This window comes from Cheilinus undulatus, linkage group 9 (genome assembly GCF_018320785.1).
Source record: "Cheilinus undulatus linkage group 9, ASM1832078v1, whole genome shotgun sequence".
Classification (NCBI taxonomy): Eukaryota; Metazoa; Chordata; class Actinopteri; order Labriformes; family Labridae; genus Cheilinus; species Cheilinus undulatus.
Genome location: NC_054873.1, coordinates 42,435,259 through 42,462,132, shown reverse-complemented (window position 1 = coordinate 42,462,132; position 26,874 = coordinate 42,435,259). Strand labels below are relative to the sequence as shown.

The window sequence follows — 26,874 nt, the reverse complement described above, 5'->3', positions numbered from 1 at the left end:
CTTTGAATGTTTGTTCCATGAAATTCCTCTCCAGATTGATCAGACATCACACTTGAAGCTACATGGTGGCATGAAAATGAAGTCAAGCAGCAACCTAATAAGAAAGTGTCAAGCAGCAACCTGAAAAATGAAGCCAATGCAGAAGTGCAAAAAATTGCAGTACAGCAAGTGTCCTCTTGAGGCTGGCTGCAGGAACACTGGTCGTCCCGTCTGGACACCTGTTAAACAGCCAGTTTTGACACTAAAAATAAACTGGTTTACAGCCTGGTTCAAAAAACCAAACACGTTTCATAAGCTAATGTCTTCATGTGCTTTCACATGTGCTTTACTGGTGAATTTTTTTTGTACCACAATTGTTTAGATTATATTTAGGAAAAACCTCACTGTGGACCGATTGGCGAGTCTCATTTGATTGACATATAGCTCGACAGGCAGAAGCTACGTTTCTGTCAACCAGAATGCTAGCTAGCTAGCTGACAGGAAGTCGAGCTTAGTGGGCGGGCCGTTAGGTTGATCCAAAGTTTGGTTGAGACCACAAGAGCAGTTTGAGCCTGCCCATAGTAAACAGACAGCTGAGGTCACACAGGGTTTATCCAACTCTTTCTAAAGTCTATGGGCAGTGTATCTCATCATCTAGAAAATTCATTTGATGGTTTCTAAAGTACATCATATGGACAAAAGTATTTGGACACCTGACCCACACCAGCAGGTGTACATGTGCTCTATAGGAGTGCAGCTATAACAGCCTCCGCTCTTCTTGGAAGGCTTTACACAAAGATTTTGGAGTGTTTCTGTGTGATTTTGTACCCATTCATTGTTTTGAGCATTTATGAGGTCAGGCATTTATGTTGGATGAGAAGGCCTGGCTTGCACTCTCCATTCAGTTCATCCCAAGGTGCTCAGTGGGGTTGAGGTCAGGGTTCTGTGAGGACAAGTCAAGTTCTTCCACACCAAACTCATCTATGTCATCATAATCCTCGCTTTGCTCACTGGGGCACAGGCATGTTGGAATAGAAAAGGGCCTTCCCCAAACTGTTGCCACAAAGTTTGAAGCATAGCATTGTGCAAATTGTCTTGGTATGCTGAAGAATTATGGTTGCCCTTCATTGGAGATATGTCCACAGTGGGCCTAGCCTAAACCCTGGAAAACAGCCCCATAACATTATCCCTCCTCCATCAAACTTCACAGTTGGCACAGTGCAGTCAGGTAGGTAACGTCCTCCCAACATCTACCAAACCCAGACTCGCCTATCTGACTGCCAAACAAAGAAGAGTGAATCGATACTTCACAGAACATGTTTCCACTGCTCCACAGTCCAGTGTCAGTGTGCTGACACCACTCCCTCCAACGCTTGGCATTGGATTGGATTTGGTGATGTGAGGCTTGCATTCAAATGCTTGGCCAAGGAAAGCCATTCTATAAAGCTCATGCTACACAGTTTTTTGGGTTTAGTTGAAGTTCAGAACTCTAGCGTTGGTGACTTTTACACACCATTGACCCAGCTCTGTGATTTTACCTGCTCTTCCTCTTTGTGGCTCAGTTGCTGTTGGTCCTAAATGCATCCATTCTTCAACAATATCACTTACAGTTGACTCTGGAATGACCAGAAGGAATGAAATTTCACAAACTGTCTTATTGCAAAGATTGACATCCATCGCAGTACCATGCTTGAAGTCCCTGAGCTCTTCAGAACATCCCATTTTGTATCACAAATGTTTGAAATGGAGACTACATGGCTAGGTGCTTGTACACCTTTTACAACACTTTGAATCTAGATAAAGTGCTGAAGTGCTCCATGGGATTTAAGTCTTTCATTCTTAGAAACAAGCAGTGGAAAAGAAAAATACCGTTCCTCTCAGTGTGATTATTTCAAAAGCAGTGACTAAACCATTGTTAAGGACAGGGCAATAGGATTACATTCACAAGAGTCTGTTCTTTCTCTCACTTTTCTTGCTGTCTGAGGCTCGCTCACCCTCCCATGCACTCAGGCTGCTGCTAGCCTGCCGGGACAATGCACTTACATAACCAATCCCTCACTGTAATCCCAGCCTGTGTGGCTCCTCCCTCCCCCTTCACACACTCCGTCTGTCTCTCCTCTGTGTCTCCTCCAATCTGTGCCCTTCCTGATACTGCTGCTGCTGCTGGTGGGGGGGACTCCCTTACATCCAGATTACTATGGAAGAAGCGCCATGACCTCTTAATCTTAATCTCACCCAGTTACATGTATGCCCAGCATAAACACTGAATGGCATGGCTTCATTCTCAAAGCTGGGCCACTGCTTTTCTGTCAGACAGTGCTGGGAAAAAGTATAACAGCTAATAGTTTGAATGACTTTGCACCTGTCACCTTAATGGGCTTGCTATTTATAATCCAAGCTGCCTTTAGTGTTTCACTCCATGTCATTTTTAATACAGATTATGTGTCATTAGAGGACATCAGCGCCTCAGTTTACAACATTTTTGAACTCTTATCAAATGTAATTTTTTTTTTCCTACTTCAGCTCAAAGAAGCCTCACCTGCAAATGTCTTCTGGTTTATTAGTTATTTTAAAGAAGCTACTAAATTAGCCTCAAATGCTTCTAGGGCTGTCTAAAGTTTTACATTTACTATTGGATTGATCTAAACATTTATGTAGTTAATTGTGATTAATCAGCCCTTTTATCACATTTCAAAATTCCACTATTCAGCATTCACACTGTTTTTGTGTCATTTTGGATTGTTCTACTGTCTTAACCTAAGGGTATTTATTTCCTGTTTGGATATAAGCCTGCTTTATAGGTAGATTGAAGATTTCAACATGAACTACACCAAGTGGGATCTTATTTTGGAATAAAAGTGAAATAAGTAAACAGTAAAAATGTAAATTTTTCACAACACAGTGTGTTGTTGACTTTTGATTTGTCCACTAAGGCTGTCTGTAAGTTGGTTTTAAAGTTGAATGAGACATTAAATAATTATAACTTTATTAAGGAGCACCGTTGGACTAATTTTTACATCACTGTGGCTGCATGGAGACCCTGTGGTGGCTTAACTAAAGTGTGCTCAAAGGGACAATAGATAATGCGATTTTGACTGCACTGTATGCTGCATTTATTTCTTCCCATACAGCCCCAAGGTAGGGGAAATTTCACCCATAATACCAGTGATAATAAGAAATGAAAGCAGATTGAAGGAAAAGTAGCCTAATGTCAAACGTAAACAGCAGCGCTGTTTTTGAAACCCTTAAATAGCTGGTAAAGATGGTTTCATAATTGATAAATAGCCTAATATGGATTTATGTATTATATTATTTTAAAGAAATTGTGATACAGGGGATTGGCTTTATATGATGAATGCTGCTTTATTGAGATTGCCATTATTTTTGCCATTTAAATGCCTATCAATTCAACAATTTCGGATTCGTGCAGAGCGCGCTCCCGCGGCTAAACTTCAACAACTGTGCGCGCTCCGCAGCGGCTGGCAGCCTACTTAACGCCTGGCGTCTCGTCTCTGCTACAGAAGAAGTGCGAATGTGTACACCGAGCGAACGAATGAAATGCGATAAAGTGGGAATTGTTGTCCATCACTCCGTCATACATACGCCTGTTCAACTGCAGTGAGCTGAAGGATATATCGTCCGAGGTAAGCGGGTGTGCCGTGGCGAGTGAAACCTCGGATTTTCGAGCGTAGTGTGTGTTGGGAAAAACAACAGCACTTCTGTAGCAGACGTTAGCTTCCTTCATTAGCGCTGTGCTAATGCTGCCTGTTAGCTAGCTGTGCTGGGCAAAAAGCTGGCTAGCGTTGGCGGTAGCTGGTTTCCTATGATGGTGATTCAAAATGCACACGTCTGTGTTGTGTGCAGTTGATTGTCATTCACTCTGAGCTGAACTATTCCCAAAATGTCAGGGTATCGGTTTCATAGCTTGACCACACACTCAATGCTAACAAGTACCCGCTAGAGCTAGCTAGTATGCTACGGGTTACTGCTTTACGGCAAGACAAGGCCCTGTATGTCTTTAACAGTGGATGCTAGCCAGGCTACGCTGTTGTCTGTCTTGCCAGACAAGGCCGTTTTGCTTTGAAAGCAGGTTAGTTCGGGACAACAGAAACCCATCAGGGTAATGTTTTGTGTGTGAGCGTAACAACCTGGATTGGTGACGGCTGTAAAGGAAGTGATGACTAATGTTTACTCAAAGAAACGAGTGTGGCTGCTGTCATCGTTACTGTGTCGAACTGTGTATGACCTGTCTCTAAGGGGAGGACGAGTGAATGTCAGCTTATTTTAAATGTTCATTATGTGGTCCTGATCTCCTGTTATTCACACTCATGTGTTTGTATTATTGTCGTTGTGGTAAAAGACATTACACACCTGTCGATGTGTGAGAGAGCATGCTGTCAGACACTAAACTCTGTCTGTTTCACTCTGTGACCTTTTGATTAAGTTACTTAAGACACATGAGCCTAATTGATGATCCCTCTTGTTTATTATCAACCCCACTGATATGGTCTCTGATTATGTAGAGCTGGGATGGATGTGTGTTGTGGATTATGTCAGGGAACTTAGAATAGAGAGGTGACACTAGATGTCTGGTGTTAAAATGTGCAGCAACAGTATTATACATTATTCACATGGAATTGACAGCAGGATTGCAATCAATATAAGTATTGAAGTTTACATGTGCTGCAACAAGAAAAGCAAAAACTGGGTCTACATGTTCGGTTGAGTGATTTGAAATCACCTGCCATTGGTCAGCTTCATGGGGTGATTGGAGAGAATAGTGCTTGGCAATTAAAGAAGTTCAATTTCAATTACATTTACAATGTTTGCAACGCATGATCATGAAAACAAGATTAAACGATTACTGAGCTGCATTCCTCTCTGCGCATGCCTTGTCCATAGGTTATTTTCATGTGTAGTAAAAGGATCACAGCCTTTCATCCTTTGTAGTAAAGTGTGTCCTACCTCCCTCTTAAACATGTCTTGCTTTAATTAAAGTGAGGAGCAAAGGTAGCCTCGGTATGTACTCTGAGCTGAAGAAGATCACAGAAAGGCAGCAGTTGGTTAGCAAAAGGAGTAAAAAGACCTAAGTCATGGGAATCACAGTGGTTTTGAGAAGTCAGAACTGGACAGGTGGGTAGAGTCAGTCATCTCTCAACTATTGGGTCCAGGTTTCAGTCCCTAGCTCCTGCAGTCAAATGTTGATGTCACCTTGGGCAAGAAACTTGGACACAAATTGCTCCTACTGCTGCATCAGTGTTGTGTACATATGTATGGGATCAGTTATTACTGATGGACCCTTTACATAGCAGCCCCATCAGTGTTTGCATGTGGAGTAAATGGGTGCTTTGAGTAGTCAAACAACTATTGGAAAGCACTTTAAAAGCTAATTGTCATGTACAATGTAAAACAACCTGCAGATTTTTTTACATGGTTGTGACTGCCCCACAAAGCAGCACAACTGATTTACGTAATCATTTCAAATTCACAGACAAATAGTATACAGTAAGTGTGATCTAAGTATCAATCACTGTGATGATGACATTTGCAACTACTGAGCTGCCAAATGAGATGAGTAATCAGGACCATAGAGTTTAAACTTACCCTTTGACAAAAGAGGATGAAAAAAGCAGAGTGCACCTACTTAACCAGATATTTTCATTGATGGCCATGTGGAAGAGAAGGTATTGGAATTGTCAAAACCTGGCTAAGTTTGTGCCGAGTATTCGGACAAGATTTCTGATGTTTGATTGACTGTTGGGGATGTTCTGATACTATTTTTTCCTTCCCGATACCATTCTGATACCAAGGTGTGGGGTATCAGCTGGTACTGACTTTCTGGAAAGTCTTTTCAACTTTTTGGACTGACAGTGCAGACTAGCAAATTGTTTTAGACCTATATTTGACTCAGAACATGGCTCAACAAATAGAATCAGGGTACAGCATGTCTGTGACCCTAAAGTTATTTTTCTGCTGGTTACTGCATTTTACTCCTAAATATTAAAATAACAATAATACAGGGGGCTACATCGCAGGCTCTCTCTATCTCTCTATTTACTCATTAAAGTCCCATGAGTTCCAGACTCACTGAAAATGCTGCAGTACGGTATTCAAAGGCATCAGTAGTGTCAATGGGAAAGCACAACAGCTAGCTTCAAGAGGGAAATCAAGTAAGAGGCAAAGATATATGGTCCAAAAGTTATTTAACTTTTGATAAACGGTGTTGCTTCTTGTCTTGTACAACAGCGCCAGTCTGAAAGGCATTTCAGTGATCACATTCAGAGAAAGACTTTCACACAGCCACCATTCTTTGCTGCTGCAGTTGGTTCCGTTTTCTTCATTGCTGCGCTCAAAAAATGGAGTGCTTTCCGGCAACGAAAAAGAATTGATTTCCGGTTTATAGTGCTAACATTTCGCATGGTTAAACAAAAGCTAAACATAAAGCTAAACCAAATGGTATCGGATCGGTGCATAAACTTGCGTACTTGCCAATACCAATACCTGCATTTTGAGCAGTGTCAGATGTATTTCCGATACTGGTATCGGAACAACCCTACTGACTGCATCTCATCTGTGGAACATATACCAACGTGGTTTAATGAACCTTCAAGATATTAGGATAAAATATTACACAATCACATATTACAAGTGCTGTGCTTACAACAAAGCACTGTATCAGAGGATAGCAGGCACGGTTTCTCAAGTGACCAAAAAAGGAAGTTGTAGTAGTGCTGCTCGATTATGTCAAAGATCATAATCATGGTTATGTAATTGATAATGGTATTATGACAATTTTAACACAATTACCAACTAATTTTACATCTGCATCTGTGCATGGATTCAGATGATTGGGCCTTAGTAAAACATGTTGCCTTGAGAAGCAGCCACAGCTTTGTAAGAAAGTGTTATGATCTGTTTTGACACATACACATCTGAAAATAATACCATACAAATATCAGACAGCACAGCTCATTCACTTACTGTATGCCCCTCACAGTGTTGTGTCCCAACATTTGTCCCTATCAGGAGAAAAACCATGTTATAACAATGAAGCAGATGATGCATCCAGTGTTGTAACTACCGCTTTTTGCCGTTGTTTCAATGCTACATGTAATTGGAGATATTCAATGTATATCATACAACATCCTGACCAACAGAAAGAGTATGAAGCATTTGGTACGTGCTAGGAATGCATGATATTGAAAGTGTAAGGAATGATGATGAAAAAAGAAAAGGCTTCAGCTAACTTAGGTCCATTTGTCCAGCCTTAAACTCCACAAACATATTTGTTAGTACAGCCAATGTTTACTGCTGATAGAGGCATATTTTTATAGCCAAAACACCAGAAGAATTTTTCGTATCTGCAGATACAATATCTGCCTTTGTAAGCCATTTTCTGCTGAAAATGATATTGTATTGATATATTGTGCATCCTTGGTACGTGCACAACCACTGCACTTGTTACATAATTTAACCATGGCACCCTGCTGCTTGCTTGATGTTTATTATCCTTAATGTCTTAATGAGTACAGAGATTGGGCCACTCCAGCTTCATGTGACATTTTACTACGGGACTGGCATGAAAAAGTCTGAATAAAGTCAGGTATGATAAAATTGTATGTGTCAGGGTATCCGCAGGGTCTTGAAAAGTATTAAAAGGTGATAAATCAATTTTGGGAAAATTAAGACCCTTAAAAAGTATTAAAAAGTCTTATCACGACTTCATAAAGTCTTAAATTTTGAAAGAATTTTTTTTGAATTAGCTGTCCAAGAGTTTGAGCCCCAAAAACATCGTAAAAGTGTGTGAATTTATTCATTTTCATTAAAAAACAAAGATGAACAGGTACATAAAAAACTAGGCTATTGTGGGTGCGTTCGTAAATTGTCTCTGAGAGCGCCAGAGCGAGTGGGCGGGTGGAAATTCAGAAGCACAGAGATTTACTATCCCAGCCTATTTGAATTTTGTTGTATCATGGTGGTCTATAGTCTTTATCACAAACTAAAACTGTTAAGTTAAAAATATCACTGATGTAAATGGTTACAGCTTGAAGTGGCGATGAGGTATTAAAAAATATTGAGAAGGTCTTGAAAAAGTCTTAAAAAGGTATTAAAATTTACTTCAAGATTCCTGCATATACCCTGATGTGTTCACACGTGTAGCTCACCCTTACAATCTTGTAAATATTTTAGAAGTGTTTCACGTGTGGAAACCCCGTATGTCAAACTTGTATTACTGATTGCTTTGTTACTTAAATGACCTTCTGCATCAAAGAAAAAACTATGAATTCACATACATTTCTAGATTTTGTGGTGGGAATATTGGCTATATTTTGTTAGATATAGTACATCAGACTGAAGAAATCATGTGAGTGTGTTACTTGTTTTCCTAGTCCTGGTGGTGTTAGTGTTACCTGGATTAACACTACATGTCATGTACTGTGCTGAAGTCTTAAGGAAATGGCTGGGATGGATGGTGCTTGACAGGTGTTGGTCAGTAGTAGAATGAATGGTTAGAATTCACCCTAAAGTCTGTTACAATTGAGTAAAAACATTTTCCTGTAATTTTAGGAATCGATCACAGTTTTAGTTGAATTTAGTGGAATATTATGTCTATTTTTGTAACTTTAACACAACAATACAACAAAATATTTCTGCTGTGATATGAAGCTCACAGTTAAAAGTTTACAAGTTTAGACTTTGAGGGAAAACTTTTAGGGACTATGTGACATCACATCTCTCTCCTCTGCTTATCTGTCTTCAGTAGACACTAACGTTAATGTGTATATCTTTATGAAATGCTGAAGACATTTTACAGGTGTAGTAGGTTACATTAATTACTGAAGACTCCATATTTTCCAAATGTAGGTGGTCTCATCTTTGGTGTTTGAATACCGAACACTGGAATAGAGAGCATTAGCTTATAACTGCTTTCCTCTGGAGTTATGGATTAAGACCAGTGTAGTAAGCTTAGGCTGAGACAGCATGACTTTCTGTGATAAAAGATATTTGCGACAACACATTGATCATCCCTTTGCTCAACAGCTCCGGTCCTGTAATTGTTTTGGATCTTCTAATGCTGGTCCTGCATTCTGTTTGAAACCTTAAGAAATGAGTCAGCACAGGTTGCAACAGGTGCAACAGATCCAACAGGTGAGTCAGGATTGCCCAACTGTCAGTCTGCAAATTCCCTCACAAACTTAATTTCAGGTCTGATCAGTCAAGATCACCCAAATGCACAAACACAATTCTGGTTCAGTCATGATTTCCTGTTATTATTTTTGTTGACTTTGCTCTGTACAGTGTTTTGTGTCTGTGATGCAGCAACAGAGATGAACTTGTGTTGACCTGAGGGTTTTCCGAGGCTTTTAGAGAGGCTTAGTCGTTTGGTCATGTAGCCAGCAGGGTGTTTTTCATATGTGGACTGCTGTTGACAGATGCCAAGATGGCAGTGATTTATGTCATGGAGAGGAATCCTCACAAAATCCTCCTTATTCTGTAAAATGCAAGAAGAAAAGCAGGGGTTCTTTCTGTATTTAACTAAAAATTTGAACGTAGAGTCAAATGCACTTTTTTCTTTTTTTTTTTTTTTCAGAAAGTAGGCTGTGTCCTATATACTGTGTGATCAGTACACCAGAACAAAATACAGAGATACGCGCTGCCATGACCCCATCAACTGCAGCGCACAGCCTGAAAATTTGCTTCCATTCATTAAGCATTGTAGGCATTCTCTTTCTTGTGCACAATGTGCTGGGATACTTGGCAACACTGACCAGAATGGTGGTGCCACTTTTTGACAACTGTTTTTCCTGGTTGGGTCAAATTTGTGAATTAAGTAGTACTGGTTTGATTAAAAAGACTCATGCATTAAAGATAAAAAATGGCCTAATGAAGGTGGGCAGTGTACCGTGAGTCACATTTCTTGTGGGTTTTGGTTCTGTACTTCACAACTATCAATGCAACTATAAACCAAGAGCTCAACTACTGTACTGGTAGGATTGTTTCATCATTCTCATCTTCCCACACTATACCACTCTAAAAATGTTGACAGATTAATTTGATGTTCGACATCAGAGTCATGAGCCTGCCTGACACATGCCTACCTGTGTGTTTTTGCATGCCCAGTGTCACATGTTAGAAGCACAGGAAAATATGTTTATTGTTCATGTTTTTGGAGATATTTCTTTAGGTTCTAAAAGTTCAAACAGAAATGTTTGCTTTGTGTAATTTAATTTCCCGTGCATTTTATACTAACTACAGAAATTTCCAATAGTGACAAACTCAATATCTCTGTCTTGTACTATTAGTGACAGAATTTTTGGAAATAAGTGCAGCAGGGGCAGTGAGAGAGAGGAGTGTGCAGCAATTGGCATCCCAGGTAGACAGAGGAACAAACACAGCAGTGATGCAGATTATGCAGAATCTGTTACTTTTGGATTGATTCACAGCTACTATACTGCAAAGAACTTGGCAAAAACTCAAAGATGTATGAAACTGTTTGCATTTAATTGTCACTGCTAGTGTGCTGCTCTGCCATCTGTCCCAGCTACCTGCCTGTTTAATTCATCAGTCACCAACAGAGGTGTCAAGTAACAAAGTACAAATACTTTGTTACCTTACTTAAGTAGAAATTTTGGGTATCTATACTTTACTGGAGTAATTATTTTTCAGCTGACTTTTTACTTCTACTCCTTACATTTTCACCCAATTATCTGTACTTTCTACTCCTTACATTTTAAAATAGCCTCGTTACTCCTATTTCATTTCAGCTTGTTTTCATTCCTGCTTGTCAATGTTCAACAAAACACAAATAAAAAATCCCAAACAACTGTCCAGATAAATTGTGCCTCTGGATAGAGTGAATTTGATTGTGGTTGTATGAGAAGTATAGACACAATACCATTCTGATGCCCTATTGGTTTGTACGCTATCCATCACACCTGCGCACACGACACAGATCACGTCACACTCCAGCAAGGAAATACCAGACGTATGTAGCCTAGTACAAAGATGTCCGTGGCAGAGACTCAAGAGAACTCGAGCGAAATGTCCCAACCAAGCACCAGCGAGGAGGTTGGTAGCCAGGAAGACCAGTACTTATAGGCAACTAATCTTCGTATCTTCTGCTCCATGAAACACGTTAATGCGCAGTAGTACATATATATGGTTCTTGAATGTATTTGCATTGTACTAAAATGTGTTCATTTTCAATTGGCATAAATGTGGCTGAAACAGGTACATCCCCAATTTTTCAACATTAACATTTTAATATAACATTGTAGTCATTATGGCCTTTAGAAAAATATTTTTTGGGGGAGGTGGGGGTAGTGCACTGTGGTAGAATGGAATGCATTGGAATGGAATGGAAAGTATAATGTAATGTAATGGTGGAACGGAATGGAATGGTAAAAGAATAAATGGTAGAATGAAATGGAATGGTAAAATAGAATAGATGGTAGAATGGAATAGAAGAATGGAATGGTAAAATAGAATCAATGGTAGAATGTAATGGTAAAAGAGAATAAATGGTAAAAAAGAATAAATGGTAAAATAGAATAAATGGTAGAAGGGAATTGGCCCCTTTGGCATGACCTAAGCTTTTGTCCTTAATGGCATTTTTACCCCCTTACATTACTTTTACTTTTATACTTTAAGTAGTTTCGAAACCAGTACTTTTATACTTTTACTTGAGTAAAAGCTTGAGTTGATACTTCAACTTCTACCAAAGTCTTTTTAAACCCTAGTATCTATACTTATACCTGAGTAATGAATGTGAATACTTTTGACACCTCTGGACACCAAATACATTATATGAAGTCCCTTCATCAACTCACATGCACATAAAAATATCTGCATAACATAAATGTCTCTTAAAGATGGACAGAGAGCAGAAGAAGGAGGGCAGCAATGCTTCCTGGTCCCTAGAAGTCTTCTTTGTCCTGACCTGTGGGCATACTTAGGCTTCACCTCAGTAATTGAACATTCCATGCTGTTTTGGCAGTATTCCGATATTGAACAGTACACACTGGAAGGCAAAAGTTTCATTATTCTCAGTGAGGTTAAAAATAATTTATTATGCTGCAAAAATCTGTTATGCATTTAGGCAACCAATAGGGTGCAGTGAGGAAGTAGTTGATCTAAGGCAAGGGTGTCAAACTCTTTTGGGTCGGGGGCCAGATCTGCTTCAATGAGATGTTCTGCAGGCCGGGCTATTTTTTTTTTTTTAGCTATATAAGTAATCTAAACAGGTCAGGCAAAACTATGCAGTCCTTGTATCATATGGCAATTTTTTTCAGATTTGTAATGTTTTTAGGACCTATTGATGCTAAATTTACAAGACTGGAATATTCATTATAAATATACATTCAGCATGACTGTTTGAGAGAGAGAGAACTGAAGCATCTCTGTGTCTAATTTTGTTGTCTTTTAGCGCTGCACAAAGACCAAACATGCCGACCTCTCACGTCATAGGACAGCCTGTTTCCAGAGTAAGATTATTCGCCAAAGTGAAATATGCTGCCGCATCTGTGGCTGATGGAAAATTATGCAGGGAAAGTATTTGCTATCCATTTGCTATACGGCCAGCCTAAATGTAAAACATGCCACAAAAAAGTTGCCGTGAAATCAGGCAATACTTCAGCACCTGCGGGATAACCACCCGGCATTGTACGCCAACTAAAGGTAAATAGTAACAGGGTTAAGTCATGTCAATGTTAGGGATAGGGATCAAAACCCGGGTCCATAAGGACCCGGTTCTGTGTTTTTTAAATACCCAGAATCAGTAACTTTTCAGCTTATCAATACTGCTGGCGAGTCTGACAGGCTCTGTGACGTAACGTCATTTTCAGATAAGACTGGTGTAAAAACATACATCAGTTCTTTCAAGGGGAACATAAACTAGAAGTGTCATGCATCACATCAAACAAGAATGTACCTTAAACCTTTGGCTTGAGGAAAAAGACGCTGCCTGTGAGGCAGGCAGACTCATATATTCCTCACTTCAGCTGCTTCAGGACAGCTTTCTTCTTCAGCTGCTCAGATAAATGCTGATAAATGCTCCAAAACTTTGAGCAAGTCCTGTTTGTTAACAATATTAATCCAGTGTAGGAATCTGCGGTGGAATCGGCAGAATTGAAATTAATTAGCAAACTTTACGAGCTGAAGACAGAAAATATGATGCGTTTAGGTAACCTCAGTAAATTAGACGACTGTATTATATATGTTATGATGTGTTCAAATGCCACATAAAAATGGGAAAATTAAATTTTTGACAAGAAACTTTAATAAATACAATTGTGAATATGAAGAATTTGTTTATATGTGAGGGATATAAAATAGATGTGACTGAATTATAGCTTTTTAACTCAAACACAACTCAGCTAAGACCACTCAAGTGGTCCATCCAAAGGGGATTATCATTTTTCTTGTTATTGGTTACTTTATTTTGTTGATATATTATTTTGTTATGAGAGCATCCTAGGATGGAAATAAATTAAAATACAAGACTTATAAGGAGTGTTCATGTGATTTACTTATTCATGGTAGTGTGAAATTAATTAATGCAAAAATAGCTAATCGTGATAATCGTAAAACTGCAATTACTTCTCTGACAATAATTGCACCTAGAAAATCTGTAATTGTGACATCCCTAATCGTATTATGATCTTTCTTTGCTAAAATTAATGATAGATCATGAAAAATGAGGAATAATTTGTGTTTCAAACACCTAAGTTAGTGAATATTGAAAATTATTATTGTTTTTTAATTTCCATTCCCCCTAACGTCTTGCTGGCTGGATGGCACCTGCTGGTGGGCCGGAAGTTTGACTCACCTGATCTAGAGTTCACATGCATTCCTTCTCCCAAATGACCTACCAATTGGTTGGTGCATAGGTGTACTTTCAGTCAACCAAGTTTTTCTTTGGTTGACTACGGGTCTTATCATTTTCCTTTATATTACATGTAATTTTGCCATCTACTATTGATAAACCAGATGTATCATCTCTCTTTTGCAATCACATCTGCCTGTGTTGGGACTAACATGCACTCATAGCACTGTCTTCAGCTGCTCCAGGACAATTTTCTTCATCTGCGCAGATAAATGCTGAAAAGTGCTCCTAAACTTTGCAGCCGGTCCTGTTTGTTAAAAATATGAATCCAATGTAGAGATCTGTGGTGGAATCGACAGAATTGACGTTAATTGGCAAACTTAATGAGCTAAAAATCAGTTTTATATGATACATTCAGGTAACCTCAGTAAATGAGACAACTGTGTTCTATATGTTATGTTTTCAAATGTAACATAAAAAAAGGAAAATGATTTGACGAGAAGTTTTAATACAGCTGTGAATATGAGGAATGTGTTTATTTGAGGGATATAAGATGGATATAACAGACTCAATCTGAACTTTTTGACTCAAGCATTACTCGGCCTATACCACTTCTATTGTAAATATTTGTCATTATTTTGTCTTTCTTTCAAACAATAGGAAAGTATTGATAGTGGTATCGGTAAGGACTCAGATTGATAAGAGTGGATAAGGGTATCAATATAAAAATTTAATCTCGATCCAGGACTTTAACTTAGCGTTTTACTGTTATGACGAAATATCTGCAGTAATGTCCAATGAAGAGAGCTCAGCGCCTTCTCACTAGATTGGCAGCTGTTCCTGTAGAAATGGAGCATTTGTGTGTCTGTGTGAGTATGCGTCAGTGTGTTAGTGAGAGACGTAGAGTGACTCACAGAGTCTGTAAAAGTGAGGTAATTCTAGATCTGTTACTAATGCCAAAGGGAGTCCCCGCTTGCTGTATCATTCTCTTTGTGCGCCTGTCTGTATGCCAGTGTGTATCAATGACACACATCTGTGTCTGTGTATTAAAACACAAGGTGTGTGTGAATGTAGAGTCGACTAAGGTGAATTCTCTATGGTAATAATCTTCCCATCTGCACCATCACAGAGTAGTATTTGCTGCTGTGGAAAAAAATGACTGCCTGAGTAAATAAGTTACATTACACAAGGAAAGTTACATGTGTTGTTGTTGTTGTTTCTTCAGGGATTAAAATTGGAGCCATGGCTGGCTAATACACACATTCTCGTTCTTTCTGTCATGAGAAGCTTACAAAAATATCCTTAGTTTACACATGGAATGTGGTATTATCCATGACCTGTAATCAGCCTTGTTGCTTTTTATGTAAACATCATAAACACTTCTTACTGAGTCTGTGCCAAAGTGCAGCAGGAATAAGAGAAACATCAGAATAGTCAGTGGTGAATCTTTTCTTCACCTGTGTCACCAAGTCTCCTTTCAGTTTCATCAAACATATTAGACTGGAACCCATGCTGTTGTTCAAGTGAATGTACTAACTGATGAGGAGACAACCCTAAGTTATACTTTTGCCCAACTCCATCTGAGAAAAAAAAACAGAGAGGATTAAGAAGTGGATTAAAGCTCTCAGTCACTCCACTTCCTTTAGGGAACAACACAGTAGTGCTGAACAGACTTCTCCTGATCCTGACATCAAAGAGTGCACTTCTTCCCACTCCTTTTCAGATATGTAAACTAAATCAGGGCATTTGACATTTTTGTATTGCACTAGTTACTATTTTTTGTGAGACTTTTGCTATTAGGGAGACATTAGGGCATTTCATTTACACCTTCCAACTAGCCAAATGTGGGTATATTTCAGCCTTGATGGGTAACAGAGTGACTTTCACTAGCCTCTTTGGCCAGCGGAATTTACCAGCATCACAACCTATGTTGCACTAAGACCATGCTTGTCTATTAGCAACAGTGTTTGTGATTTACTGCAGAGTAGCTAATCTCTTTGTCCGAACTGTGTTTTTATGAGGCATAAACTGTGACTTGGTAGTAGCCTAAGGCTTCTATTTTTTTGGAGGAAAACATTTTTAAATGCTGGATGATGAACACAGATCCGAATTTTGTCCTCCTGCTTTAATGCTCCTCTCTGTCCATGGAAGGTCAGCACCGTTCGTGTGTATGTGAGCTCCAGCTGTGTGTGTCTCTGTCACTCATGTGAGCCAGGGATGTGCAGTGCGTTTCAATGCGTTGTTCAGTGCATTGTTTGATTAATATTCCCTTATTATTTTTTATTTATAGAGGGGTGAATCAGTGTTAAAACCTTTGCATATGCTCACATTATCATTATTTAAATGTTAATAAAATGTTTGACACGTCTATATTTGCAGGACATGTTTTAGATTTGTCATTTATCAATAATTAACACATATAAAGACTATAGAAACACTGAAACTTGAAGTTCAGTTGACTGAAGAAGTGAGAAACAGAGGCAGATGGATAAGAACCTGAGCATGTGTTTCATCTCGTACCAGACATACCCAATTCACCATATAACACATAGTTTCCCAACAAAGAAACTGACTAGTGGAAATACAGAATGGCTTGTAACTAGAGCCCGACCGATTTATCGGTGGGCCGATTATAGCGTTTCACGGATTAATCGACATTGGCCAAGATGTGGCCGATATATTAACTTTTTTGCTCCGTGGTGATTGTCTCCTCTCGCTCTGTGTGGTGTCTCCATGCTGAACTCAGCCCGAGTGCCTGTCCCCTCCCCCTCAGACGCAGAGTGCAGCAGCAGCTGCGACTTCGTCGCTATATTTAGCGAGTTTTCAGACCCCTCTGGCGACTCTTTTTCAAAAAAGCAACTAGCGACAAATCTAGCGACTTCTTCTGGTGTTACTGGAGAGTTTTGGAGACTTTGACGTGAAAGCACGTATTGTTGTTGTCCTTCTCGCTGCTGCCGTGGGCCTCTCCCCGTCCCTAAGCGCTCACAGGCAGCCTCGTCCTCGCGCAGTTCGACTGCAGCAGAGTGGAGGACTAACGCTCGTTTCAGACTGGGATCGTGTTTTGCTGCTCGCGTGTGCTGCGCTTGTCAGCTCCGGTTCCTGCCGGTGCGGCTTTCACACAGAGCGCGAGTTTTCTGCATGCCAACCGCATCTCCCTGCTGTCAAAGCCCTGTCCTTCTTCATAAGTTTTACCTCAGTAAACACCACTAAAAGCTACTTGATTTAGTGAACAGAGGAACTGTGTTGGGAACTTTTCAAAATAAACGCATTCTGTACAAGTGAACGGAGTTTCTCTCTAGAAATGCTAAACTGGGTTTTTACTCTGAAAAGCACAAACCAGAAAAGCAATCATACGATGTTTATCTTTCCTGTGACATATTCTACCAATGTGGAGACAGGAAGTTTCACTAATAGTAGATCTTTAGAGAACAACTTTATAAAACAGGCACATTTAAGCTTGTGGCCTTCCTCAAAGTTATCAAGAAACAAATTGTAAACATATTCTGTGTGCATATTTACCACAACGATGTAAATATGGCCCTCCATTTATAATTTTACTGTCTAATATTGTCCACAGCCACAGTATAAGACTATTATACAGCGTTTTAATGTTGTCTAAATTGCATCTTTGTGAAATAAACAAAGATAAATGCAAATGGTTATTCACATGTCCACATTTGTGTTCATGTACAGTATATATCCTGTGTATATCAATGTTCTTCTTTCATATATCGGCCAAAATATCGATTATCAGCCAATATATCGGATCGGCCGATATATCGGATATCGGCTTTTTTTTTAGCTCCCAATATCGGTATCGGCATCAGCCCCAAAAACCCCATATCGGTCGGGCTGTACTTGTAACTTTACAAAATCACTAGCCTTCATGGCTGGTGAGCCAAAAGCGCCAGTGTTACCTAATTAGCACTCACCTTTAGGTGTTAATGAAGATTTTTCAACCTGCTCTTTAGAAACATCAGCATTATTGACCCACACATTGTAGATGCAGCAAACTGCCCGTGTTTTTTAGACTTTCATCCTGGCAGGGTGATGTAGGGAGAAGAGTTGTCCACAATTGTTGATAAACCTGCATAGGAACATCACCAAAGCTAAGTTGTGGCTGGCACTTTCCTGATCTAAGCGATGTAGATGTGTACCTGGTGCTGTTTAAGGGTCCAGTGTAACAGAAATTTAGTTTAAATTAGTATCTCAGCATGTATGTGGTTGCCAGCAGATGTAAACATGCATTGTTTTGAAGAGACAGAAAATAAAATGTCCATTGCTGCAGTTCCATACAGCAGTCAATGATAGCCAATACTCATAAGCAACTTTTGCCCTCCAGGCATTGTGTCGGTCATGTGACAGAACGCTGAATACTTCACCATACATCCTCGTGTTTGTGTGTCTATATATACCTGATCCATGATGGTATTTATGTCAGCAACTTGGTACTCCCCATTGCTCCTCTCCACAAGTTTTGTTGTTGTTTTTATATATTCAACACTTTTGATATTTTCATCCATGGATCTGCAATGGTTTTTAGTATTTTTTCTTGTAGTAGTGTTTGTACACCGTTTGTGTATCTACTCCTTCTTTTATATATATTTTTTATAGCAGAATCAGAGCAATGTGAACTCAGTAAGATTATTTGGGTGATTCTGCATTCTTGGCCCACAGAACCTCCTGTCTAAGCTTAGTTTGCCTTAACTTTGCTTGTTGCCTTAATGTTATCTTACATGTCTGTTTGTTATTCAAACATATTTTTTTTTCATGGAAGGTTAAGTATTATTTGAGCTGCAGAATTTAGCTTCAGGACTTAATCACCATTAGAGATTGATACTCTTGGCATCCCTTGTGTCTGATGAAGAGATCACCAAAACGTTGCAAATGGAAATATTGGCTCATGTTTGATATCTTCTGTGCCAAACTGTAAGAAAATGATGTCTTCAAAAACATCTGACAGCTACAGTCTTGCTGCATATATCTCCAACTAACTAGTCCTAATTTTTTGTACGTTTCTTGTTTTCAGTTCACTGATTCTTTTTGAGTGTGACAAATTGACTGCCAAAGTGTGTAAAAGACATAAATAATCGGTGTCTCCCCCCTCCCTCCCACTCCCTTCCCCTTTGTGAACCCCTGGCTGTGGGTGATGAAGTGTTTGGGTCCCTGTGGGTGAACTGCTGCCCGGTCCAGATGGCTCATTGTTGAATCTGTTGCCCTGCCCCTTTAATGACACACTTTTGGCATTGGCTGGTGTCACCAGTGCTGTTTTATAGCTCACCATGTGTCTGTATGTAACAGCAGGATCTCTTTGTGCACATATTCTTTGTGCTGCTGAATTTCTGACTGCATTATGTTTATATTGTCTAGTGATAATGTGAGCAGATGTGGTGACACAGTGGGGAGGGGAGGGAGTACAGCACTGTGTCTCCCATCTTCTTTTCAAGCCAAACAAAAGTGAAGCAGCGTTTACACTACAAGCCTGGTTTTAAACCAGTTCCTCTGAAAAATGTCTTTGGAAATGTGTAAGGATGGAGTTTTGTCATGTAGGCATTTTCAGTAACACGTAGTAGAGAGGGATAACATGATTGGGATGTGTATATATTGATTAAATGATTAGTTGAATAGTTGATCAGCAGGAAAAAAAAAACGAGGAAATCACCATAGTAATCAACTTTTTTCCCCATTTATTACATTAAACTTAAAAAAATCCTCATTTAAACAAAACAAATGAGCAGAGAGTGCTGTTAATTTCTGCCATGTGACCAAAGTAAGTAGGCATCATATTTGACCAACTATTTTCTTGAGGTATGTTGAAAACAGGTTTTAAATGATTGAACTGTACAGAAAGGTGAATACTAGTCTTTATTGGTCTTTAGTCTGATTTTACAAACTGATACAAAATGCCCCGACCAAAGAAGAACTTTATTTTTATACTTTAACTTTGTACACAGCACTGTGCATAAAAATGTTAAATAAAAACTAAGAATCAAGATCCACTGAGTGGAGAAGTCAATTTGAAAGAACATCTTGGATTCACATCAGTGTTTGGCATCCAGATTAGGCCTGGACAATTAATCGCAAATTAAATTAAATTGCAATATGGCCTACTACAATTTTCAAATACCAGTTTAATGAATCAATTTTTTTGCAACAACAGAGATTTTTTGCACATTATGCAAATGTTCAAGTGTCAGTTTTTTATAATGGTTTACAAAAAACGTCCTTTTTGTGTTGTATGTATGTTTTTCTTAATCAAAATGAGTGACATAAAAATGATGCCTTCAATAAAGCAAATGACATCACATTTGCAATATGAGCAGAAATAGCTCATCCTATCTTAAACTAATGAAGCTTAGCGTTACTTCTCGAAAGTCATACCCCAGCTGTGATCAGCTGGTAGCAAGCCTCGATCCCCCACCCCAGCCACCTCCTTTATAGCTTAAAGCTTTGCACCCACATATTAAATTGCAATCGCAATATTTGGGGGAAAAAAAATTGAAGTTAGATAATTTTTGCAAATCGTTCAACCTTTATTCAGATACCAAGTGGTAATCCTTAATGCTGGTTATGGATGCATCTCAATGCACAGTAAAGACAAACTGATATTTGACATAAATATAATAGATATGGTATATTTTTTAAAAGTAAAGTAATAACATTATCTTAAAGGTATCTGAGTATCATAAGTTTTGACAACTTTGCCCTCAGCAGAGGAGTTGGATCCCTAGGCTTGGATTTCAAGAACATGTTGTAAATGTTTTGAGATTCACTGATTTGATAAGGCATGTGAACTTCAGTTCTACTTTGCTGGGTAAAGATAATGTCAAATTAGAGCTAAGGTAGTACAAAAAAATCCTGACAAGAGAGGAGGCACACCCAATATGATGCTTTCACACCAACACACTATGGATCAGTGAAAATGCCCTGTATTTGATGTGTTGCAGGTGCCCATCCACAAATACGCCTCAGCCACAGATACCTGTAGCAGCTGTAGCAATTTCTCTTCAAGCTCTAATACGAAACAGGTGAGCATCACATCATGTCTACAAATATTTCAAATATATAAATTTTTGGATTCAAGGACAGAAGGAACCCCTCCCCTACAAAAAGACTACGACACCAGTCTTTCTATCTTAATCGAGCTGTAACCAGAGTTTGACTTAATTATCCATGCAAACATACTGGCTATGTTTTGATCTGGAATTTGTGGCTGTTGGGCAAACCTCTAATTTTGGAAATACATGAACTCAGTAGTTGTGTACACCACACTCATGTAGTTTTAACAAAAGCTGGTTACTCAGTGTGATACAGCACCTATTGAGTTGTGGGACATTGTTAAGAGGAAGTCAATTGAAGGAGAAGAAAAGAAAAGGCAGTGGGAAGGCGAGGTATGGTGTCAATGAGGGCAGCTGCTGGTACAGCAGCCAGACACAGCTGAAATCTGAGACCTTCACAACCACAGAGCGAGCATGGCGAAGGGAGGGGGCAGAGAGACACACAAGTAAGAGAAGCATTGAGAGAGGGAAAGAATGTCCATCGAGGAAAAGGCAGAAAAATATGCAGGCTTGGAGCTGAACAAACTTGCAACAAAGTGTTGGTGAAAGGAAAAAATCTGAGCGATAGTAACATGAAAGATGAAGAGCGGCTAGGGAAATCTGTCAAAATGAAGCGTGTGTCTGTGAAAGAGACATGACGTGTTGTGGAGAAGAAGGGCTTGTGTGTTTGTGTAGGGAGCGGGTAAGGGAGAAAGGGAAGGGTGTGAGTGAGCATGCTCCATTTGGACTGACATTGGATGCCGGCTTTTCCCCTTTCTGTCTCGCACACAAACACACCCAGCAGCAGTGACACCTACCACACTCCAGGGGACAGGAAGAACATGGCTGGAATAAGAGACTGCAGAGGAGACGAAGGGAGATAATCTTTGTTTGGGACTTTCCTTTTTCTACTTTAGACTTTTCCTGCTCCACCGGGAGAGAGGGACTTTATCTACAGTCAGTGGAGGATTTAGACTCTAGCAACTTTTAAAGAAACCAGCAATTCTTTTGCTCTTGGAGTTGGGTTTTTTCATCAGTTTTGAAAAGTGGTTGTGGTACCTGTTAAACTGTTACAGTGCAGGAGGAACTGTCTGTAGATGTTGCACAAGGAAACACAAAGGTGGTTCCATTAAGAGGATAATAATCCAGCGTTGGAGAGTGAATCAACAGGGACTTTGCTAAACTGCCTTACGTTGCCTTTCGTTCATTGCTCCCTGATTGAGAGCAGCCAGGGAGTGGCAGCGTGACCACACACTGACAGACTGCTTACAGACTGTTGGCTAAATGTGTAAGGCTTCCAGCGTAACAGAAAGCAATCATTGTTTGTGTGTTTCTCTGTGCTGCAGCTTTAGCGCCTAGCAACCAGCCTAGTGCTCCATTTCAGTTTGGCCTCATAGGCAGGTCAGATGGATACCTGGATTTCTTGGCAGACTTTAGGGAATACAGTGTGATATATATATATTTGGATTTCCAACCAGCAGTTGTAGTTCTGCTACATCTTCCTTTTTCCCATCCCTTTTTTTAGGATTTAAACATTTCTCTCCGCCTGTAGCCAGAACACAGACCTCATTCTTTCTCTACATCTTTTTCTGGATGCTCATGAGCTCATGCTCCCTGAAGGGGGGACCAGGTGGAAGAAATGTGATCCTGTGTTTTGTGGAGTGTTTGGGGCAGCAGTAGATGTGTGTGGTTTCCATGGAAAAGGCACAAGAAAAATGGAGTCGAGGGGCTGCGTGAGTGCTCTAGCCCTATGTCTCTTGTCCAAGTGAAATCGAAGCCGGCTTGTGTAGCACTGCAAGCTCCGCCCTGGAACTCCTTGTTCAAACTCTTCTCGTGTGTAACCACAAGGAACTTTCAAAGGACTAAAGGTGAACCAGCTTTTAAAGGCACGTCACATGCACAATTACTTATGGAAACATTTACACCTTTCTCCTTATCAGCTTTATGTGTTGCATGCAACTGTCCTTGTAGCTGCAGCCAGTGTGTTATAAAATGTCATAAATTCCTTTGCTGAGCCCAGCTGTAGTGTGTGTTTGTGTCAGGTTGATAAATTGATACTGTGTGTTAAAGGGGCTTAGCTAACAGAAGTGTTCGGGCTGTATGTTGTGACAGAATGCATGTTCAATAAGTTGTGTGTGGGTGAGGACAGAAGACACTTTAAGCAAGCGTGTCTGCATGCATTGTGGAGTCTATGTGGCAGAGTGTGTGAGCGGTGTACAATGTGACTGGGAAAAGAGTGGGCCATGAGTTGAGAACAAAGAATGGCATGTTTGTGCTGAAGCCGAGCTTGTTTTCTGCCTCCCCCTCTACTCATGCTCTGTTCATCCCTCTCCTCTTTTCTGTGTGTCTTGTTCCATATCCTCTGTTTTGTATCTTGATCTTTTCTCTCAGTAGTTGGTTACTCTTCTGCTCTCGCTACTTCCTCCAAATCTTTGTGTCTCTTTCTTCTCTGTGCTTCTCTTCTCACTTTTCCTTGCCTTTTGCACAGCAGTCTGCCAGATTCTCTGAATATTGGTGTCTTTTGACAAATTTCCATTTGTTTGTGGTTCCAAAGGCATCTTTATGTGAAGCTTTTTGCAGCATCTTATTGTATGTGCTTATGTTTTGTCTGAGACAAATAGGCACTTCTTGCAGATTGATTGGTCCAGAATAAATTTTAATGTCTAATGAAATTTAAAAAATACATTTGTGCAGGGTTCTTCCCAATTAATACATTTAAACCTTATTGTAGACACATTGACCTAGAGCTTTTTAAAGCCAGATATATTTTGATGATACATTAGGTTTCAACTTCTGATATAACTGAGATTTGTTAAAAATTGAATTATTGTGAGTGCTGAGATGAACTTTAATATGTCATTATAGCACCTATCATATTCCATCAAAGATAGATGCTTTCATGTTTTTGCTCCATTAATCCACAGGCTTGGGCAGTATTCTTTTTCAATACCGTCATACCCTCCCTAAATTTTACCTGTTTTGAAAGTCACATTGGAATTTATTATAAATGTACGCTCATTATGCAGCATCACCTTCATGATGGTATAATTTAAGCAAAAACATGGCTATTTTTTAATACCTGGAATACAGTATTACTGCCCATTCCTGATGATCCAGTTCTACATGGACTAGAGATAGACCGATGTGGATTTTTCAGGGCCAATACTGATTATTAGTTGTCAAGGAGGCCGATAACCAATATTTGGAGCCGATATTCGTTTGCAGTAAAAATGAAAATATTGGCATCAAAATTTTGAATAATACAAACTCCAACACCTAACTTCGTCAAAACTAGGCTGCTACATTACTATCAATTAATGTTACTATAGCTGAAAAAATAGAACAATAGCAATAGAAGAGACTGTTCATTCCTGAACACCACGCAGTTCATGTTGGCTTTATGATGCAGTTACATTATGTCTTAAGTCTTGAACAGAAATATTGTGCTCCTCTCTACAAGAAACTATCAAAGACAGCTTCAGGACACACTTCATCTAACAACATGTCATTTTCTGCTGCTTGGGATCACTCAATCAACACAGAAAAATGTAAATTAAAATAACTTTGTAGTTAAACAGCCACTATGCCCTCTCACACAAACACACTTCTTACTATTATCACTGATTATTTCCCTATCAATATTATCAGCAACCTTGTTTCGAGTGATTAAACCGTTAAAAACACTAAATGGCCTACAGCATCTTCACTTTAATAATCAGTGTTTATCATAGGAACAGACAGGGGGCGGTAATGCACCAAAGTGATGGTTGCCAACCGCCGTAAAAACGAAGACGAAGAAGAAGGAACAGACAGCTGCCGTTAACGTAATGGGCCTTACAGTAACGTTAGCAGTCATGAGTTGTAGAGTTTCTCATGTGACTTCCACACAAACACACACTATTCTCTACCATAACAGACATTCTCCCTATTGCTACAGTCTGCTGAGCGTCTAGAGCCAGAGGAGGAGAAAGCGGACTGGTGGGCTAGCCGGTGGGCTAACGTCACGCTAAACGCTAATCAGCCTTCACCTGAACGTGCTTTCCTGCAATAAAACTGGACAGAATTGAGTTCATTAGGTATTTACTCTCTCTCGCTCTCTCTCTCTCTCTCACACTCACACACACACACACATCTACTATCACAGACTATTTCTATATCGATAGCAACCTTGTTTCCAGTGATAAACACACACGTCTGGAGAGACTGCGAGTGAGCAGAGCTGCCGCTTATGTTTCTATAACGTTATTGGGCTCACAGTAACGTTACTAGTAGTTGTGAGTTGTAGAGGACTGGGATGTTTATTACAGGAGTGTTACCCTCGAAACATATAACTGCTCTCCGGCGCATCTCCTCTCGGCAAAACTTTTTCTCATCTAGTCTACGCCGTGTGTTGAGCACTGTGTAAGCACTGCGCATGCGCACAGCTTTCACTGCGGATTGGTTGTTAGCCGGGCTCTGCATTTAACCAATCAGATGGTGCTGTGGGTGGGACAATGCTGCAGCACAGACTGTGCTGGAGAGAGAGTAGTGACTCCAGACAGAGAGGCGCGGCTGCATCAGAGCCAAAATAACACAGTTTTAAATTAATCTCTTATTGGCCGTCGGATTAAAAAAAAGGCAGATGCCGATATTCGTCAAAATGCTGAATATCGGCCCGGCCGATAATCGGTCTATCCCTAACATGGACACTGTAAAATCTGGTGTGTAAGGGCTCATTCACACTAGAGCTGTTCTGTCTGCTTTTAATGAACTCTGGTCTGTTTTCCTGGATAGTCCAGTTCGTTTGGAGTGGTGTAAAAGCTCACACGAACTCTGGTATGGACCAAACAAGTGGACTCTGGTCTGCTTAAAAACTGGGGGTCTCGGTTCGCTTCCAAACAAACCCTGGTGCTGTTCATTTGTAGGTGTGAATGCAAAGTGGATCAACTTGTGAACCAAAGGCATGAAGTGGCATAAAGCTTAATGATTTACAGATTTATGTATGTGATTTAATACATTTAAATAAATGTCAATACCTTGCTTGTGTAGCCATAGCAACACGTCGTAGTATCTTGCTCATATGTTGGCTCGCCTTTTTCTTCCGAGCTGATTCATTCGTCTCATATAAAGAATGACATGCTTGACAGCTCACTGCCTTGCTGGCTGCTTGTTTAATGCCCCAATGCAAAAGCAGAAACCCCAGGACAGCGTAAATTCGCTGTTTTTCATTGTTCATGTGGGGAAAAAAGATCATCTTCTTCTTCTCCTCCTTTTCCTCTTCACCACTCTTTGTTTGGAATGACAGCACCATAAACATATGGTTTGGTTTGTTTGACCAAGAATAATGTGAATGTGAAACCAACCATAGAAAAGTGCAACAATTTTGCAATTTGATTTCAGAAACAAACCGAGTCCCCTGGACTATCAGGTGTGAAATTGACCTAAGTTGCACTTAAATTTTTTTTTTTTTCATCTAAAAGTTGGCTGTGACCTGTACTCTAGTAAGACACATTTACCAATATAAATTGCTGAGACACGCAAGTGTGTGCAGCGGCCAGCATCCCTTACTGTATCATACCTAAAGTGTATAAATATTTAACCCTTCATTATGTATTACCAGTGTCCACTTTACTGCTGAGAACATGCTGGAATACACAATTACACAGACTAGACTGCAAGGTTTGGTGCCACTTTTAACAGCTTTTCTCTCTGATTAGGTCAGTCTTCATTTAAAGAAAATGGGGAGCATACTGGGAAATAAATTATTGTACTAAAGCCAGTAGATGTGCGAACTCCGTACAGCAAAAAAAACAATTCTAAAAGAGTGGTTTACCTCCACATAAAATACATGTTGTGGACTATGTTGAATTGGCTAAATGGAAAAAAATAACACAAAGGAAGACAGTTCTAAGCTTTTATTCCCTTGGGAAATTCCATAAAAAATCAATGGCCTATATTGTGGGTCAATTTATATTCTGGATTTTGAAGTAAGTAAAAATTAAACAAAAAAGGGATAATGGGGATTATTTTTCTGTTATTTAATTTAAAAAATGA

General features: G+C 39.6%; 1 protein-coding gene across 5 annotated transcripts in view; it reads left to right on the top strand.

Moving 5' to 3' along the window:
• The first annotated feature begins 3,454 nt into the window (after positions 1-3,454).
• siah1 (siah E3 ubiquitin protein ligase 1) overlaps positions 3,455-26,874 on the top strand; it is a 44,456-nt gene continuing 21,036 nt past the window's right edge. Inside the window, exons 1-3 of one of the 5 annotated variants that reach the window (XM_041796016.1) lie at positions 3,455-3,623; positions 20,752-20,832; positions 24,779-24,917. Coding sequence is in view for 1 of the 5 variants with exons in the window: in XM_041796018.1 (XP_041651952.1) it covers positions 22,592-22,709 (118 nt within the window). In the remaining 4 variants the exon portion in view is untranslated. Of the gene's footprint in view, positions 3,624-9,021; positions 9,130-20,751; positions 20,833-22,176; positions 22,710-24,778; positions 24,918-26,874 lie in introns of those variants that run through there. The other 4 variants (XM_041796015.1, XM_041796017.1, XM_041796014.1 and 1 more) reach the window with 4 other exon arrangements.